This window comes from Engraulis encrasicolus, unplaced genomic scaffold, assembly GCF_034702125.1.
Source record: "Engraulis encrasicolus isolate BLACKSEA-1 unplaced genomic scaffold, IST_EnEncr_1.0 scaffold_43_np1212, whole genome shotgun sequence".
Classification (NCBI taxonomy): domain Eukaryota; kingdom Metazoa; phylum Chordata; class Actinopteri; order Clupeiformes; family Engraulidae; genus Engraulis; species Engraulis encrasicolus.
This window is the reverse complement of record NW_026945742.1, coordinates 289375-309374: the sequence shown is the minus strand read 5'-3', so window position 1 is coordinate 309374 and position 20000 is coordinate 289375. Positions and strand designations below refer to the sequence as shown.

The window sequence follows — 20000 nt, the reverse complement described above, 5'->3', positions numbered from 1 at the left end:
GTACCAAATAAATAACCTGGTGAATTTGAACATCTGATAACGTTAGCTAGCTAGCTAGCGTTATGTAACGGACATGAACCGACCATTACATTAAAATAACAAAAATAAGAGTCTTTGGATGATTGAAGAGGCAGGAGAGATGAGGGGTCTCGATCCAATAGCATTTATTACTCCCAATCTGAAACAACAGACAGGGCGGGCAAAGTGAGGCACACTGCAAGGGGTCGAAGCAAAGGCATTCCCCTTGCCAATCTTCCAGAACTGAGACAAAACTACAGCAGCTAGACAAGCTAGCCTACTGTTTACAGTGTAATAGACAACCCAAGGCACCTAGATCGTATAGTTTACACATTAAAACCCAAAAGAAAACACAATGTACATCATCACAAATACTACAGGGATCTTTCTTTTTTACACATAAACACATACCTGAAACAACAGACAGGGCGGGCAAAGTGAGGCACACTGCAAGGGGTCGAAGCAAAGGCATTCCTGTGACACAATAGGCACGTTAGCACCTGTTAACTTCATAACGATCGCGGACATTAATAGCGCTAATTTGCATATTTCGAGCGCAAATGACAACGAAAATATCCACACAAACGTAACAGAATATCTTCCCATCAAAGATCAGTGAAATAACAGAGAAATTAAAGCATAGAAACATCATTAAATAGTATGTGACACGGAGGAAAAAATAACACAGCTTACCCCTTGCCAATCTTCCAGAACTGAGGAAGAGTTCCGGGGTGCCACACCAATTAACGCCCCATCAGAAACAATAGGCAACGGTAAACCCATCCCAAGTACATTATAGCCCACATATTTTGAGAAGTTCACTAAGAGCAAAAAAATAAGGTTCATTCTTAACACTACTACATAAGCGTGTTAGCTGGACAACTAACCACTACCTCCAAGTCAGACATGAGTCTCCCATCTTACATAAAATGTAAATTTAAGTTGAAAGGGGGGTATTGTTGAATATATGACCTGACCTGATAAACCATTTGAAACAGTACAGCTTGCTAGCAACCTACCGAATCTCAATAAGCGTTGCTAGCTAGCTAGCGCGCTACATTACCTGGACAAAATCAGCCCATTTCTGATGTTGCATTGCTACTAGATCTCAAGACTCTACTTGTAGATTAATCTACATTTTGTATTTTAATTGTAAGGAGATGAAAAACGGACAACAGATCTCTAATAACTTAAACATCTGTGTCATAACAACATTGCAATCGTTTATGCTAGCTTTCGCTAGCTAGCACCACCACTAGTGTGTGAGCTTGCTAAAGCAAGTTACCAGTTTTAAAACAACTAGGATCTAATTACAGTTGGAAGTTGGTAATTTGGTTATTAATAATAGGAATGCCCTCTCCAGTGTATAATCAATAGCATTAAGACAGTGCTAAAGTCTGTTACAATAACAATACATCAAAATGCTATGGTGCAACAACCTGCTTTATCACAAAAAACCTTTAAACTCATTAAAACCTACATTTCCTAAAAACCGGATGCCCTGTGCAAGGTATACAAATCATCCCGATCACATAACTAACTCTGCAAGTACAGTTGAACATAGATCAGCATCTTAAAATCCCACTTTCTTAGACAAGTTATCCACAGCGTCGATAGAAAACAATATTGAACTACGCGGCTTTCTGCCCCTCGCATGCGCAGTTGTTACCTTTTGTTACCGTGTGACGTTGCCTGGAAATCTATCTATTAAAATGTTCTCATCGGGATCAATTGTTGATACATTGTTCAGAGCTCATACTAACCTGTGATTTTAGGCCTAGTTCTTGCATTTCCAGCGACTAGATATTCTACAATATTCCTGTATGAGTAAAAAGCCCAGTACATCCTGTTTTTGTTTTTAATAAATGTGGATGATGTTCATGGATTGGTGGATTTTAAAGAATCCATTTCCTCTGTGCAAAGACGCATCCATAATTTTCACAATACATGTGTGTGTGTGTGTGTGTGTGTGTGTGTGTGTGTGTGTGTGTGTGTTGTCTTCTCTTCTGCAGAGAAAGAGGAGCGTATCGCTAAAGAGAAGGAGCTCGGCATTTATAAGGAAAAGGTGTGTCTATACTGCTTTAAGGGTGGGTGTGTGTGTGTGTGTGTGTGTGTGTGTGTGTGTGTGTGTGATTATAATAATCAAAACAGGAATAAAGACAGATTTAGACATGTGCAAAGTCTCGAAATGTCTCATTTTTGTATTGCTCACGCTACCCTTGACTTGTCAGTACCCGGTGATGCTGCATTTTTCGACTCAGCCCTTTGGAATCAGACTTTGTTCACATTAAAAACTTTCTTAACATAGGCCTGCTCCAAATATTTGGAGCTGTTTGCTAGTTTTCTGCTGATATTGCATAACCTTTTGGATGTTTTTGGAAATAAAAACAACCACCTGCCCCCATTACAATGACCAGATCTCGTAAAAGGCTGAAGGAAAAAAAAACCTCAGATACTGATAAGTCCTGGGTAGTGTGAGCATTACAACTGTATGTTGAAATTGACTGAACTTCGTTTTATTCCTGTTTTGATGATTGTAATCAGATTCACACATGTACAAATGTCTCATTTTTTAGACTTCTTGATTCAGACTACTGTGGAAGTCTTGTGTGTGTGTCTCTGTGTTTAATATGCCTGTGTGTGTGTTTAGAAGAAGTCCAGTAAGTCTGGCTCTCGTCGTAACTGTGTGTGTGTGTGTGTGTGTGTGTGTGTGTGTGTGTGTGTGTGTGTGTGTGTGTGTGTGTTTGTTTTTAGAAGAAGTCAAGTAAGCCTGGCTTTCGGCGTAACCCTGTGTGTGTGTGTGTGTGTGTGTGTGTGTGTGTGTGTGTGTGTGTGTGTGTGTGTGTGTGTGTGTGTGTGTGTGTGTGTGTGTGTGTGTGTGTAGAAGAAGTCCAGTAAGGCGGGCTCTCGGCGTAACCCTCCAATCAGAGCGAGCTCAGCAGACGAGGCCATCACCAAGATGCTGCAGCAGAAAAAGATCTCCCACAAGATCAACTACGACGTGCTGAAGGACCTCAACACACACACACCCCTCAAGAGCCCCCCGCACACACTCACGCCGCCACACACACCCGCCCTACACACACGGACACCCGGCACACACACCGCACGCACGCCCGGCGGGACACACGCCACACACACACGAGGACGCAGGAGCGGCCTCACACCAGCACTCAGCAGCCAGATCAGCAACCTGGGGAAGAGGTAACACACACACACACACACACACACCTTACGCCACACACACACACACACAGCAGCCAGATCAGCAACCTGGGGAAGAGGTAACACACACACACACACACACACACACACACACACACACACACACACACACACACCTTACAACACACACACACACACACACACACACACACACACACACACACACACACACACACCTTACGCCACACACACACAAACCTTACACCACACGCACACACACCTTACACCACACACACATTACACACACACACTCTCACTCATTCATGAAGTCTGCTCCTGGTCTTCCCAACAAGGTAGCAACTCATTCACCATTAGGACACGTGTATGTCTGGGTCAGAGGTGTGTGCGTGTGCGTGTGCGTGTGCGTGTGCGTGTGCGTGTGTGTAGCTGAGGAGTCTTGTTCATCATTTATGAGGCTGTTTGTCTATTTGCTTCTAAATGGAGTCGGAGTGCTGAGCACTTTAGCGCACACACACACACACACACACACACACACACACACACACACACACACACGCTAGCTCACTCACACACACACACACACACACACACACACACACACACACACACACACTCACTCACTCTCAGGTAACCCCATGTCCCCTCTGTCCCCCCTCTGCCCCCTGTAGTGTACTGTAGAGATTCTTTAAGTACACGTATATAGAGATGTGCCAACATAATATGTTGCTATGGGCACTAACATGACCAGGTTCCGGTCAGCTTAAAGGGGGCGTGTCATAATTCTCCTAGCATTGAATAGAACAGTCCTTAGGTCTGCCTAGGTCTGCCTAAAGGGGGCTTTCCCCCCCCTCCCCCTTGCAATAATAGAACCTGGAAACAATGGGCCAACGGAACCTCTCTCTCTCTCTCTGACTGTACTGCACTGCACTGTACTGCACTGTACTGCACTGTACTGCACTGTACTGCACTGTACTGCACTGTACTGCTCTGCACTGTACTGCAGGCCTTTCATCCTGTTGGCTAGATCTAATGGAGTTGGAATGCCGTCAGGTGTGGCACTTTAACACACACACACACACACACACACACACACACACACACACACACACACACACACACACACACACACACACACAATCACACTACACAGCATGTTCTTTCATTCCTGAACTATTTGCACTCAGCAGGAAAAAAGTGTTTTTCCTCCCCAGAGATGGAGGGATGAGTGTAGAATAGAGGAGGGGAGGGAGAGAGGGATGAAAGATCTGATGAGTGGAGAGGAGGGATGAGTGCGGGTGAATGGATTAAGAGAGGGATGAATGATCTGATGGAGGTAGAGAGGACAGGAGAGGGGGATGAATCATCTGATGGAGGGAGGGAGGGAGGGAGAGGATGAGTGAATAGGGAGGAGGGGAGGCAGAGAGGAGGTGGAGGAGGGAGAGAGGGATGAATGATCTGATGGAGGTAGAGAGGAGTGATGGGAGAGAGGAGATATGAGGAGGGAGAGAGGAGGTGGAAGCGGAGAGATGGAGAAGGAGGGAAGGAGAGGTGGAGGAGGTGAAGGAGAGGTGGAGAGGTGGAGAGAGGGAGGGAGAGGTGGAGGAAGATCAGATGAAAGAGGAGGGAAGGAGAGGAGATGGAAGAGGAGGAAAGGGGAGGAGGAGAGGAGAGGAGAGGAGGAGGGGGAGAGGAGAGGAGAGTTGGGGGAGAGGAGAGGAGAGGAGAGGTGGAGGAGGAGAGGAGAGGTGGAGAGGTGGAGAAGGAGAGGGAGAGGAGAGGAGGAGGGGGAGAGGAGAGGTGGAGAGGAGGAGAGGAGAGGTGGAGGAGGGGATGAGACGGGGAGGAGAGGAGAGGTGGAGGAGGAGAGGAGGTGGAAGCGGAGAGGTGGAGGAGGGAAGGAGAGGTGGAGGAGGGAAGGAGGGAAGGAGAGGTGGAGGAGAGAGGGAGGGAGAGGTGGAGGAGAGGAGGAGAGAGGGAGGGAGAGGTGGAGGAGGAGAGATGGAGGAGAGGAGAGGAGAGGAGAGGAGAGGAGGAGGAGAGGAGAGGAGAGATGGAAGAGGAGGAGAGAGGGAAGGTGAGATGGAAGAGGAGGAAAGAGGAGAGGAGAGATGGAGGAGGAGGAGAGAGGAGAGGAGAGATGGAAGAGGAGGAGAGAGGGAAGGTGAGATGGAAGAGGAGGAAAGAGGAGAGGAGAGAGGAGAGGAGAGATGGAAGAGGAGGAAAGAGGAGAGGAGAGATGGAGGAGGAGGGAAGTTGAGATGGAGGAGGAGAGGAGGAGAGAGGGAGGGAGAGGTGGAGGAAGATCAGATGAATGAATGAAAGAGTGAGGAGAGTGAATGAAGGATATGAATAAAACACACATGTTGGAAAATGAATTAATAACCGGAGAGGAGATGGATGAATGGAGCCGCGGCCGGGGGGTGTGTGTGTATGTGTGTGTGTGGTAACTGCAGTGTGCTATTTGTCTTGTGTGTGTGTGTTAACTGCAGTGTGTGTTGCGTGTTTTGTAGGTTGCGTCCTCTGGTGAGCGCTCAGCCTGCCAAGAGACTAGCCCTGGATGAGGTGAGCGCACGCACACATACACACACACACACACACACACACACACACACACACACACACACACACACACACACGTTTGCGAAATGCACACCGCTTGTTTCTTGTGAGAGTTGTGTGGTCTCATTGTGTGTGTGTGTGTGTGTGTGTGTGTGTGTGTGTGTGTGCGCGTGTGTGTGTGTGTGTGTGTGTGTGTGTGTGTGTGTGTGATGTCAGCTGGCGTCGGGTGAGGTGTGTGAGGAGTCGCCGGCTCCTGCGGTGCGCGAGGAGAGTGTTGCCGTGCCGACCTACGAGGAGGAAGAGGAGGAGGAAGAGGAAGAGGAGGAGCCAGAGGAGGCCTGCGTCAGCGCCATGCAGCTGCTGGGCGGCAACGGTAACTATAGCAACCAAGCAGCCCATAATACTATACTATAACGTATAGAAACTGAGTAACTGAGCTTTTTCTTGAACTTAAATAAAATTGATACGCAAATAAGCTACCTGCCAAATTTGCTAGTGACGCTGAAATTGTTACCAGCCACGGCCCAGTTTTACCAGCGTTTGGCCGGTTGGCAGGTGCCAAGTCAAGCCCTGGTAACTACAATACGATACGATACGATTGGACTTAATCTGTTTGCACTGAAATTAATTTTGCATCCCAAATGCCCCCTATGAAAAAAATATTGCCTTGGCCCTATAGTAAAAATGTTCTATACCCAGTAAAAACACACTGTGTAAAATATTTTGAAATTGAAATTGATGAAGTCTACCGGGGCCATTGGACTTCATCTTTGGAATCCAGGTTGCCCATCACTATCACCATTATTTTGTATTTTCATGGGCCTGGTGGACCCAGTAGAATTAATCTTAATTCCAACATATTTTACACAGAGTGATTTTACTGTGCGTAGAACATTTTTATCACACAGCTGAGGCAATGTGTTTTTATTGGGTAGCTTTATGCACCGAAATGTCCATTATTTCCCATAATATCCACATTTTGAACTATTCCAATCATTCATTTGTTTATTTTTTACATGTCTTCTCCTTCCATCTGGAAAAAAACCCCAGATGATTGTAGGATTTCACAATATTAGAATATTGCCTTTGTATTTGTCTTAATCACTGCCATGATGTGTTTAACATTGAAGTCAATGGCAGGGGCGCTGCATGGGAGTTATGGAAATCAAGATATCCTTGATGCTTTGCTGTCAGCTGTTTTTTGTTTGTAGATCTGGTGACTCACACTTCAATCTTCATTATACCCCATAGATTACCATACCGTGTTTTGGTGGTATGGAAATTCTAACTCACCAGACATAAAACAAAACCCCATTAGGATGTCCATACACCCAAAGCACCAAAATCGATGGTATATTTGACAATCTCAAAAATATCCTGAGAATACGCAAGCTTTAGTTTGAGCATGATCATTTCACAGGGTGTCCGCGGAGTCTAAAAAAGTCTAAAAAAGTCTAAAATTACACATTATCCATTTTAGGCCTAAAAAAGTCTAAAATATAGGGATTTTTTGCACTTGAGTCTAAAATTGAGTTTGAGTAATTTAAGACCTACGTTTCAATGCAAAATATCGACAAAGGATTAATGTTTATTTGTTCTGTTATGCTTTGTTTTTACGTCCTTTTCCACGCCACTTTTTCTGGTATTGTGGCAGTTATGGTCTGTGTAGTTCTACATGAAATGTTGCTGTTTGTAACGTACAATAATAAAACTACAGATGTTATACGGAAATGTACTGTAGCTCCTCCTCCCCTTTCACCGCACAGTCTGAATAGAAAGCCCACGTTAGTGGTGTTATATCTAGACATTGTTTATATCTAGACGTTGTAAAAGCGATATTGGCGTTGCGTTGGCCATACATTAGATAACTAGGCTTCTTGACTGTCTTAAACACCTGGAAGAAGTTAACTAATGAGGGAAGTCAGTCACCACCTCATTGAAAAAGAACGGATTTCTATTTGGAAGGATGTCGATTAAAAACAGAAGACAAATGTGACAGTGCAAGCCAAGGGAATATGTCAGCACCAGTGTGAATCGTTGCAGGTAAGAAGTGATTTTTAGTCCTTGCAGTGGTGATGGAATAGTCAGGTGTTGGCTGTGGCTTAGCAGTCTAGCGTAGTTGTTAGCCTCAACGTTGGCGAAGCTTGATTGTGTCTGTGCGAGCGAAAGAGAGTAGCGACAGTGTGTATGTGGCTAATCTGAAATTATGAGTGATTTAACAGTCGAATTCCCATGGAAGTGCCTTTGTTGTAGTCCTATTCTGTTTGATGCCTTGGTATTTTGTGCTGGTTCTGTGGTAGCAATTTGCAAACTGGTGGGCATTTGAGCTGTTCGGTCATGTCCACGCACAAACGTTTCGTGTGTGCTGTCACATGCACTTCTCATTAGCTCAAAGTCAGTCCGTCAATGTTTGAAAGACCTCAGGAGTCAAAGCACATGAAACATATTGTGCAATTCATTTAACAAAATGGATAAGATATGCTATGTTGATGGATGATTTAATTGTTATAACCCCGTTTTGCGTTTTCTTTGCCTGCTGCTTATGAATTGATCACCATTTAGCTTCACGTTATGCTGCTTGAAAATATGTTAAGCCTAAACTACGTCTACATCAAAAGAGCCCTAGATTTTCATTACCGTAGCCAGCTTCGCATTACCGACTCTCGCGCCGTGGCAGAATCTTTCTCGCGTCGCGCTCTTGAGCTGTCATGCAAGTTACACTCTCGCTTGCGTGAGACCTCTGGTACAACCCCCCTAAAACGAATAAAGCATGAATCTTTGGATTGAGTGGCATGGGCTGAGTTGGTCAAAATTTCGAACTATTTTGTTATTAGTATTAACTGCCACAAGACGTTCTCTTGGACACCTCCAATAGATGAAACAAATAAACGTCATTTTATGGCAGCATTTTATGGCAGTAGTGGTGTTAGCTCATGTTCTGTTCTTCTATCTTGGTTAGGTCCTCTTGATATAGGCTTGCACACATGGCAATCACATTTTGATTTAAAAACCTCAGTCAGTGCAATGTAAAGACAGGCTGTTCACAAATGCTGGCTTTGATAACTTGAAATTGTGAAAGCGAGCATTGCACCTTCTCACTGGTCATTTATGATCAGATCTCTTTATGCTTATAATATGCACTAGTGTGTGTGTGTGTGTGTGTGTGTGTGTGTGTGTGTGTGTGTGTGTGTGTGTGTGTGTGTGTGTGTGTGTGTGTGTGTGTGTGTGTAGTGTAGTGTGTGCAGGGCCACTGACAGCTTTGGCCGGGCCCGGGACAAAATCATCTGAAAGGGCCCCCCTCTCAATACATACAATGTAATGGGGTCCCAATTCTGGGCCCCTCCTTTCTCTGGGGCCGGGTCAACTGTCCCCTCCCCTGTCGGCTTCTGTGTGTGTGCGTGTGCTTTTGTGTGTGTGTGTGTGTGTGTGTGTGCGCGCGCGCGTATCAATTGACCACAATCTGGCTTTATTTCATTTTTTATTACTCCGCGAAGGTCTAAAATTTTGCCCATGATGGTCTAAAAAAGGTCTAAAAAAGTCTAAAATTTCACTTGTTAAAACCTGCAGACACCCTGATTTCAGCCTGTGTGTTTATGTCTGACTACCTGTGTGTGTGTGTGTGTGTGTGTGTGTGTGTGTGTGTGTGTGTGTGTGTGTGTGTGTGTGTGTGTGTGTGTGTGTGTGTGTGTTGTCTGTCTGTCCTTCCAGAATACGGCTGTGATGACGACGACTACGGCTACTAGCATCTGCTGTGCGGGAGAGAGGAACACACACACACACACACACACACACACACACACACACACACACACACACACACACACAGATATAAGATGTACTCTCAAACTCACACACACACACACCATGCTTCTCTGCTGAATGTGTTTGCTGCTATTCCAGCCTGACTGCCTAACTTACGGCTGGCCAATCAAGTGCTGCCTATCCCAGGCTGGCCAATCGAGAGCTGCCTCTCCAACGGCTGGCCAATCGAGAGCTGCCTTATAACCCAGACTGCCTCTGTTTTACCCTATCAAGTGCTGCTAAACGCTGGACCAATCAGAAGAGGGATCGGATCCAGCGCTAATGTAGCCCCGCGTTGCATTCTCGCCAAAACACTTCCTGTTGCCTTCCCTCTGGCCACGCCCCTAACCCCGCCCAACTTCCTGTGAAGGCATGTGCTTCCGGGTTGGAGATCAAAGACGTGAGGCTTTCAGATGTGATGGCCATTACTGTTATTATTTAGTAACGGTGACTTGTTAATATTGAGTAACGATGGCTTGTTAATATTTAGTAACGATAATTTCTCATTTTGTAATGATTTGTTGTTATTTGGTAATGATGACTTGTTATTATTTAGTCCAGGCTGTTTGGCTGCACAACAGGGACACTACTAATGTATATGTAGCCTACAGGTTACAACGTACAGAATGCACATGTTTTCTCAGATGGTTGAAGAATTTAAATGTTGACGTGTTCAAATATATTTTCTGAGATGTTGAGCTGATGTATTAACATATGATTTCTGTGCAGTTTGAGACCATGAGTTGATGGATTTAAATATCATTTCTGAAATGTTGAGTTGGTGTATTTAAAAATATAATTTTCCAGATGTTGGGCTGATGTGTATGAGGATAACGATTTGTGGAATTGATGTTTATGGATTGTTTACTTGTTTGCTTATAGATGGATCTCTCCTGTTTACAAACATTCCGCTGCACTGCACATGCAGACAGGGATTCTAGAATGCTAAGCGATTAGGTGTTCAACATCAAAAATCCCATTGGAGCTCTGACAGTGTAGGGCAAGAACCTGTTGTCTTGTCGGCTAGCTGTTTGATCCGTTTGCATGGATTCTGTACTTTTGAGGACACAGTTTAGGAGAAGAAGATCTCTAGTCTAATGTTTTACCTTTACGGAGAACATTTTATTGCCATGTCCCTCGGAATTGTTTGTTATGCTTCGTAAATAGCACATCTTGTAACCAAGCGGTTGCCGCTGGCGACAAGGCGGGGTTTTGAGATCGGACGCAGCCTCTGATTGTTTGGAAGCCGCTGTCACTATAAAGTCGTGTTCACATGTGATTGGCGTGATGAAAAATAAAAATGAATTTACAGAGAGCACCTAAAGCGATTCTGATGTACACACGATAAGATTTGTTCGCCCAAAACGAAGTCGGTAGGAGTACAGAAATTCACGGAAACGGCTACATCATCCAGCCGGCTAGAAAAAAACGGTGCTAACCACAACCACTGTGTACTGTGCACTAGACTTCTCCAATGGGAATATGAATGGTAAATAGAGCCGCCTAGCATGTTGGCTAGCCGCCTAGCTTGTTGGAATTCATGTCTGTTAGTTTGCACGGCGCAGATGTTTGTAAACTTCAGAAAGTCATCAATCAGGAGAATGTATAAATAAACAACTAAACATCTCTGGAGAGAGAGAGATCAGATACTCCAGTGTGGCGTAGAATTCTTCTGTGTGGGTGGGTGTGTGTGTGTTGGTGGGTGGGTGGGTGGGTGTTTCTTTGATTCCGTTTCTGTGTCTCATCTGCACAAGGCTTCTCCTGTGTGTGTGTGTGTGTGTGTGTGTGTGTGTGTGTGTGTGTGTGTGTGTGCTGTCATATTCGTGTGTCAGGCCAGAATAGGTTCAGGTTGTGTGTGTGTGGGAGGGGGGTTGTGGGATAGTGTGTGTCTGTGTGTTTGGAACTGCCGTTTGATTTTTGTTGGTCATTTTGAATAGCTGTTATGGTGAGTGACAGGGAGAGGGGGGTGGGAAGGGGATTGGAATGGCGTGAGTGTGTGTGTGTGTAATTGCTGCTTGATTCTATTGGTCATCTTGACTGACAGCTTTGTTTTGAAAGGTGAAACCCTGTCAGTCACCGGTCAAACACACACACACACACACACACGCACACAGATGCCACAACATGCACGTGCACAAACACACACACACACACCCCCAGTGTGCCTGACCTTTTCTTCTGTGATGCGTCGCGTGTGTGTGCAGATAAAGAACAAAAGTAATGGGACAAAAGTGACCACAATGTCCCCATCCCCCATCTCACACACACACACACACACACACACACACACACACACACACACACACACACACACGTATGTCTGTCTGGTTCTGACACTTCAAGGTCATATGTCCTTACATCTCCCTTTCTCATTTTGTTCCTTTCTCACACTTACACACTCTCTCTCTCACACACACACACACACACACGAACAAGCAGCAGTTTACCGTTCATAATTTACATCGGTCGGGAGCTAGCCTGGCAGGTCATTTTGGTAACACTTTATTTTAGGGATACATCTACAGTATAAGCACTAATACATACAATGTTAATGCCTGTATAAGTAACTTGTAAGGCATGTACTAAGCAAACGCTAAGGCCTACTAGGTCCTTACTAAGGTTAAATTGGTAATAAATCCCTTATTGTGCATGAACAACACATTTGCGAATACATGCCTAACAAATGTTTGATTTTGCTTTGTACATGCCTTACAAGTTACTTATACAGGCACATTGTATGTATTAGTGCTAATAGATGTATCCCTAAAATAAAGTGTTACCGTAATTTTTTTCTCCTAACCCAAATGAAATCTCCCCCACACTTGGCGGTTTGGGGTTCGAGTCCTGCTTGTGGATAACTTTAGATATTTGTGCTGCTGTGCACCTGCAGGTGTGTGTATTTAAACTTGAAAAGTGGAATGCGGTATTTAGTTTGGAATAAAGGGAGGCTGTGTGTGTGTGCGTCGTATTTAGGGAGGCTGTGTGTGTGTGTGTGTGTGTGTGTGTGTGTGTGTGTGTGTGTGTGTGTGTGCGCGCGCTGTAGGAGTAGCTGTGGCTTTGATGTGTGTTGCCTTGTAATTAAATCCTTTGAGTGATCACAGCCAACTTCACCCATACACACACACACACACACACACACACAGACAGACATTAAATCGTGTGTGTGTGTGTGTGTGTGCGTGCGCCTGCCCAGTCCTGCTGTGGTCGGGGGGTAAGCACTGGCTTATTGGCAGCTGTGTGTGTGTGTGCGTGTGTGTGTGTGTGTGTGTGTGTGTGTGTGTGTGTGTGTGTGTGTGTGTGTGCGTGTGTGTGTGTGTGTGTGCCCCCTGGCCCCTTCTGTGGTGGAGCGGCAAGGTAGATGCCTATTGGCTGAAATCTGGCTTGTAATTAACCAATCAGGTGAATCCATGATTGCCAACCCTGGGAGCACCAAGTAATTACAGAGAAGAGTCGTGTGTGTGTGTGTGTGTGTGTGTGTGTGTGTGTGTGTGTGTGTGTGTGTGTGTGTGTGTGTGTGTGTGTGTGTGTGTGTGTCTGTGTGTGTCTGTGTGTGTGTGTGTGTGTGTGTGTGTGTGTTTGGGGGGATTTGCGCAGGGGGTTGTGTACTGTTTGGGTAGATCTGAGAGGAACTGGTGAGGTGTGTGTGTTTGTCTGTGTGTGCATTCATGTGCGTTCTCCAAACAATGAGAATAAGATCCCTGACCTCTTGTCTTTGATTTTGCCCCTCTCATCTCACACACACACACGTGCACGCGCACACGCACATATACACACACACACGTTTGTTAATAAAACAAAATAAAAACACAAACAGACACAGAGAGACTGGAACACAGTCGTCATAACACTGAAACGTGTCTGTGTAGACGGAAAGTTGATCAAGAGAATCTGGTGTTTAAATTACATTACGTTACATATTCATGAGGCTCATTCATATTCAGTGTTGATGTCTGATGAGAGTGTGTGTGAGAGAGAGGAGGCTGAAGACGTGTGTGTGTGTGGGGGTGGGCGTTAGTGTGTGTGTGTGTATGTAGGGTAAGTGTGAGACAAGTTAGGGAGAGTGTGTGTGTGTGTAGGGTTAGTATGAGTAGTAAGAGTGAGACAAGTTAGGGAGAGTGACTGTGTGTGTGTGTGTGTGTGTGTGTAGGGTTTGTAAGAGTGAGATGATTTAGGGACAGTGAGGATGTTGACTATGAGTCTGTTATCATCTGGGAATTGAGTGTGAATATGTAGTGCACAGCCACAGCCTTTTGGTGTGTGTGTGTGTGTGTGTGTGTGTGTGTGTGTGAATATACACATCCCTTTGGTGTGCGTGCGTGTGTGTGTGTGTGTGAGTGAATATACACAGCCTTTTGGTGTGTGTGTGTGTTTGTAAATATGGCAGTTATAAATATGTGTAAATATGTACTTAATGTATTCATATCTTGGGGGGTGTGTGTGTGTGTATGACCGCAAATTTCAAGGCCGTGGTGATTATACTGTACACACACACACACACACACACACACACACACACACACACACACACACACACACACATTTTGAATAGTACAGTGAGCAGTACAGTGCTGCAGATTTCTCTCCTCTCCTTCATCACTGCCCCCCCCCCTCCCCTCTCAACTCCCCTCTCCCTCTCGTCTTGTCTGTCTATTGTTTCAAGACAAGAGTGTGTGCGCTTGCTGTATGTATGTGTTTGTGTGAGTTCGCACTTGCTTACAGACGTGTGTGTGTGTGCTGTATTTGTAAACTCCTCAGTGTGTCCCATGATGCCTTGTGCACCTGACCTCACCGCTTCTGGATCCCGCTAAACACACACACACACACGCACATGCACACACGCACACACATACATGCACGTGAACACCGTCAGACACCCACTCACGCTACAAGCAAAGAACGCTGGGTAGCCGCCAGAGATGGCTCCTGCAGATCCTGCAGTGTGTGTGTGTGTGTGTGTGTGTGTGCGCGTGCGTGCGCGTGCGTGCGTGTGTGTGTGTGTGAGTGCGTGTGTGTATGTGGTTGTTGCTGCGGGTGGAGTATGTGTGTCAGTGCAGAACAGAAATAAACAATGTTGCCATTGATCACGCAACATATGAGGTAGCCCGTGTGTGTGTGTGTGTGTGTGTGTGTGTGTGTGTGTGAGTGAGAGAGAGAGAGAGAGATCTCGGGGCAGTGAGGGTGGAGACTGGAATGGCAGCGCCATATATGAGGTAAGCTGTGTGTGTGTGTGTGTGTGTGTGTGTGTGTGTGTGTGTGTGTGTGTGTGTGTGTGGGCTGCAGGGCTGGTGAATGTGGAGTGTCTAGCAGAACGGCCTGCTGGGAGTTGGAGTTCTTTGAGGGCAGCTGAGAGAGAGAGAGAGAGAGAGAGAGAGACTTGGAAAGAAGTCCAAAAGTTAGGAGCTGGAAGGATAGGAGAGAGAAGGAGAAGGGTGTAGAGAAACAGTGTTTTATTCTCCCACTCTCTCCTTCCCCCTCCCCCTCCCCACCAGAGAGAGGAGAATGGAGAGAGAGAGAGGGAGAGGAGAATGGAGAGAGAGAGAGGAGAATGGAGAGAGAGAGAGAGAGAGAGAGAGAGAGAGAGAGAGAGAGAGAGAGAGAGGAGAATGGAGAGAGAGAGAGAGAGAGAGAGAGAGAGAGATTCCATTACCACTACTACCTCTTTGAAAGGAGAAAAGAGAGGGAGAATAGAGTGGATACACATCAGTAGGCTATATTGAAAAGAGCAGAGAGGAAAGGAGTGAATATAAAGAGGAGAGGAGAGAATAGTGTTCTCTGTTCTATTGCTGTATGAGAGAATAGTGTTGTGGTGTTCTATGTTCTATTGCTTTGAGAGAGAATAGTGTTGTGGTGTTCTATGTTCTATTGCTGTGGGAGAATAGTGTTTTGGTGTTCTATGTTCTTTTGCTGTATGAGAGAATAGTGTTGTTGTATTCTATGTTCTATTGCTGTGTGACAGAATAGTGTTTGGTGTGTTCTATGTTCTATTGCTGTGTGAGAGAATAGTGTTGTGGTGTTCTATTGCTGTGTGAGAGAATAGTGTTGTGGTGTTCTATGTTCTATTGCTGTGTGAGAGAATAGTGTTGTGGTGTTCTATGTTCTATTGCTTTGTGAGAGAATAGTGTTGTGGTGTTCTATGTTCTATTACTGTGTGAGAGAATAGTGTTGTGGTGTCCTATGTTCTATTGCTGTATGAGAGAATAGTGTTTGGTGTTGTGGTGTTCTATTGCTTTGTGAGAGAATAGTGTTTGGTGTTGTGGTGTTCTATGTTCTATTGCTGTGTGGGAGAATAGTGTTGTGGTGTTCTATGTTCTATTGGTGTGTGAGAGAATAGTGTTGTGGTGTTCTATGTTCTATTGGTGTGTGAGAGAATAGTGGTGTGATGTTCTATGTTCTAGGCCTATTGCTTTGTGAGAGAATAGTGTTGTGGTGTTCTATTGCTAAATGAGAGAATAGTGTTGACTAGTGTTGTGGTGTTCTATGTTCTATTGCTGTGTGTGAGAGACCTGAGAGAGAGGAGGAGCTGAAGTGATATCATGAGCAGTACTGCTGTGTCTGTGTGTGTCTGTGTGTGTGTGTGTGTGTGTGTGTGTGTGTGTGTGTGTGTGTGTGTGTGTGTGTGTGTGTGTGTGTGTGTGTGTGTGTGTGTCTGTGTGTGTCTGTGTGTGTGTGTGTGTGTGTGTGTGTGTGTGTGTGCGTTGGTTAATAGCTGTTCCTTTCTCACAAAACCCTTTTCCAGCAGCAGGGGGTACTGACCTCTGTCAATATGCATTTAACCCCCACACACACACACACACACACAACATCTCCCTCCAACCCCCTCCACACACACACAACATCTCCCTCCAACCCCACCACCCCNCCCACACACACACACACACACACACACACACACAACATCTCCCTCCAACACCCCCCCCCCCCCCACACACACACACACACACACACACAACATCTCCCTCCAACCCCCCCCCCCTCCACCCACCCACACACACACACACACACCATCACCCCCCCACCACCCACCCACACATACAAACCATCTCCCATCCCACCCCCCGCTCACACACACACACACCATAGCCACTCCACACACACACACACACACACACACACACACACACACACACACACACACACACACACACACACACCATCACCGCACCTGCACACACACACCATACACAAACACACACACACACACACACGCATACAAAATAGTGAATATGTTTTGGCGCCTTCCTTCAGACGTATTCTGTTGTTTTTGTTATTTGCTGTAGACACTGATGCACTTTTCAGGAACAGGAAAAAACGACGGTAGCCTATACGTGTATTTTTTTTTATCAGGAAAAATAAAGATATCTGACACCGTGTGTGTGTGTGGGCGGGTTGTTAGGTCTATATTCCCTTTGCCCTGAGGCAGCATCGATGTGTGTGTGCGGGCGCGGGTGCGTGTGTGCGTGTGTGCGTGTGTGTGTGTTGCGTGGTGGGTAGTATAAGTGAGTAAGTTTAATGATAACTGGGGGACATGCTATCAATGTAGCTCAGAATATACACACACACACACACACACACACACACACGCCTGTGCAAACACACTGTATGTACTGTATGCACACTGACTGTGTAGGTGCACACAAACACACACACACACGCCGCGTGGTGTCAGCTCTTGTGCGTGCGTGCGTGCATGTGTGTGTGTGTGTGTGTGTGAGTGAGGTAGAGATGTTTGGCTAAACGTGTGTATTATAGCCATAATCAGGGGTGTAGTGGGCGCGGTACGCGGGGGGAAACGCAGTCCACCCACTGAAGTGAGATTTTTTTTTTTAAATCTTCTGCCCATGTTTGAATACAAAAAGGACTGATCACAGAGCAGTATTGCAGGTGATTGACCAAACAGATGAAAACGGAGAAGCAATGACGGTAGATTAAGGACAGTTGGGGGGTTTGACATGATAAGTTGCCTAATTATTTGATGACTTTAAAAAACCCCACTACACCACTGGCCGTAACCATCATGACGATGTCACTGCTGTACAGGATTGTGGAAAATAAGAAGAGCTGACACCAGACATCAACATTTTTTTGTTTATTTTTGTGATGCTCTGCCTTCCGCAATGACTAACATATAATGTATGCTGTCAGCAGAACACTAAAATGCATCTCTGTAGTGAACAAAATGCATGGTCACGTACTCCTTCCTTATTTTGCAATTATATCTTGAAAGGCATTTATTTCTAAGGTGAATAATAATAATAATAATCTATTATTATTTTTATGATGAATTTGTCTTACATGTACAGTGGTCCTGTGACAATGTCATTTGGAAAAATGAGATCAATATGGAACTTTTTTCAGCCACTATTAACAGTACCATTTGGAGAACAGTCAACGGAGCCTATGATGAAAGTTACACCATACCCTTCTGTGAAACATGGTCATGGACCACTGATGTCATGGGGACATTTGAGTTACAAATGCATTATACTTTTGATCCATACTCGCAGAATGATGAATACATAGCCCTGTGAAAAATACTGGAGGAAACTTGACACACATCAGCCTTGAAACTGCACATGGTCCATTGTTTGGACATGCCAACATGACAATATTTCAACACAGAAAGCCAAATCAACCCGTCATTAGCTTCAGAAAGAATAAAATGAAGTTTTTGAGCGACCGTCTCACTCTCCTGATCTCAACATCATTGAGCCACTCAGGGAAAACCTCAAATGTGAGGTTCCAGCAAGACACCCAAAAATATTATAGGAAACAACCATTCTGCCAGGAAGAATGTGCTGTTTTGTCATCTGAGAATATTAAGAGCCTTATCCACAACTACCACAAACAATTTAGAGCGGTCCTTGATGTTAAACAGGGCCATATTCAGCATCAGAAACTAGGGTATGTAAACTTTTGAACAGGGTCATTTGGGTAGTTTGGGATGTGATCATGCTTTTGAAAGAGTAAACACAGAAGATTGCTAGTAAATGTATGAAGCCAGTCACTAGCAATGAGTGAAAAAAAAGGTTTTGTGTAATCCTTCATATTTTGTGAGAAATCGCCAAGAAAGTGTATATTCTGCTGGGGTATGTAAACATATGAGCACCACTGTATGTGTCCAGGTGCTTTCTGTCTCCTGTGTGTGTGTGTATGTGTGTTTGTCTGTGTGAACATGGTTTTTGAATAATACTGTCTTGTTTGTGTACGGTGCATATTACAGTATGTTTCCTTTGAGAGAGAGAGAGAGAGAGAGAGAGAGAGAGAGAGAGAGAGAGACGTGTGCGCGCGGTTGTGTGTGTGTGTGTGTGTGTGTGTGTGTGTGTGTGTGTGTGTGTGTGTGTGTGTGTGTGTGTGTGTGTGTGTGTGTGTGTGTGTGTTTTGTCATGGGTGTTATCCTGGTCATGAGCTAATTGTTCTGACTAGAATAGAAGAGCTGCTCTGTGGAAAACAATCAGAATGAAAGAGAAAGTGCGTGTGTGCGTGTGTGTGTGTGTGTGGCACGCGGCAGATGGACATGTGAAGGCACGCGCATACCCCACCGCCCCTCATCACACACACACACACACACACACACACACACACACACACACACACTCTCTGAGTCCTCTATTGTGACACTCAGCTAGCAGATGTGACACCGCAGGACACCAAAGACCCTCAGTTGTGTGTGTGTGTGTGTGTGTGTGTGTGTGTGTGTGTGTGTGTGTGTGTGTGTGTGTGTGTGTGGATGTGTGGATTTGGGGGAGTAGAGTTAGGAATGGGGGAATAGAGAAGCATTGTGGGGTGGTAAATGATCACATTACCACATGGATCACAAGTTGCACACACACACACACACACACACACACACACACACACACACACACACACACACACACACACACACACACACACACACACACACACACACACACACACACACACACATACACACACACACACACACACACACACGAATGATTGATGCACACATTCTTCAGCTTATTGGAATGAAATTCTTTCTATAATCCTCCAAATCAATCATGCAGCTGTTTACGTATTGTAGAGAAATTCGTTATTATCTTCCACATTAATGATGAATGTGTAAACCTGACCAGCTGTTCTGGAAGTGGCAACGTGTCTGCTGCTTTACTTTGATGACCAAAACCATCCTTAAACCTGACCTGTCACAGGACGTTGTGGAGCACGAGTTTAAGGAGCACTCCTGGGTCAAAGATGTGCAAAATGGCATTGTCATTCAGTGTAACGGATGCCTTCTGCTGACTCTAACTGTAAAAAACATGACTCTTTTTATTTATTTATTGTTACAGGGAATTCATGAAAGCCTCGGCTGTCATCCATTCACTTGAAACAATTTAAAAATCATGTTTTTTTGCAGTTACAGTCGGTGGAAGGTGTCCGTAACACTGAATGACAAAGACGTCTTTGACTCTCCT

General features: G+C 45.1%; 1 protein-coding gene across 1 annotated transcript in view; it reads left to right on the top strand.

Moving 5' to 3' along the window:
• brf1a (BRF1 RNA polymerase III transcription initiation factor subunit a) overlaps positions 1-11211 on the top strand; it is a 43496-nt gene extending 32285 nt beyond the window's left edge. Inside the window, exons 16-20 of the mRNA XM_063193532.1 lie at positions 2031-2083; positions 2903-3222; positions 5715-5766; positions 5980-6136; positions 9472-11211. Coding sequence (XP_063049602.1) covers positions 2031-2083; positions 2903-3222; positions 5715-5766; positions 5980-6136; positions 9472-9506 — 617 coding nt within the window. The 3' untranslated portion in view covers positions 9507-11211. The remainder of the gene's footprint in view (positions 1-2030; positions 2084-2902; positions 3223-5714; positions 5767-5979; positions 6137-9471) is intronic.
• The last annotated feature ends 8789 nt before the right edge of the window (positions 11212-20000 follow it).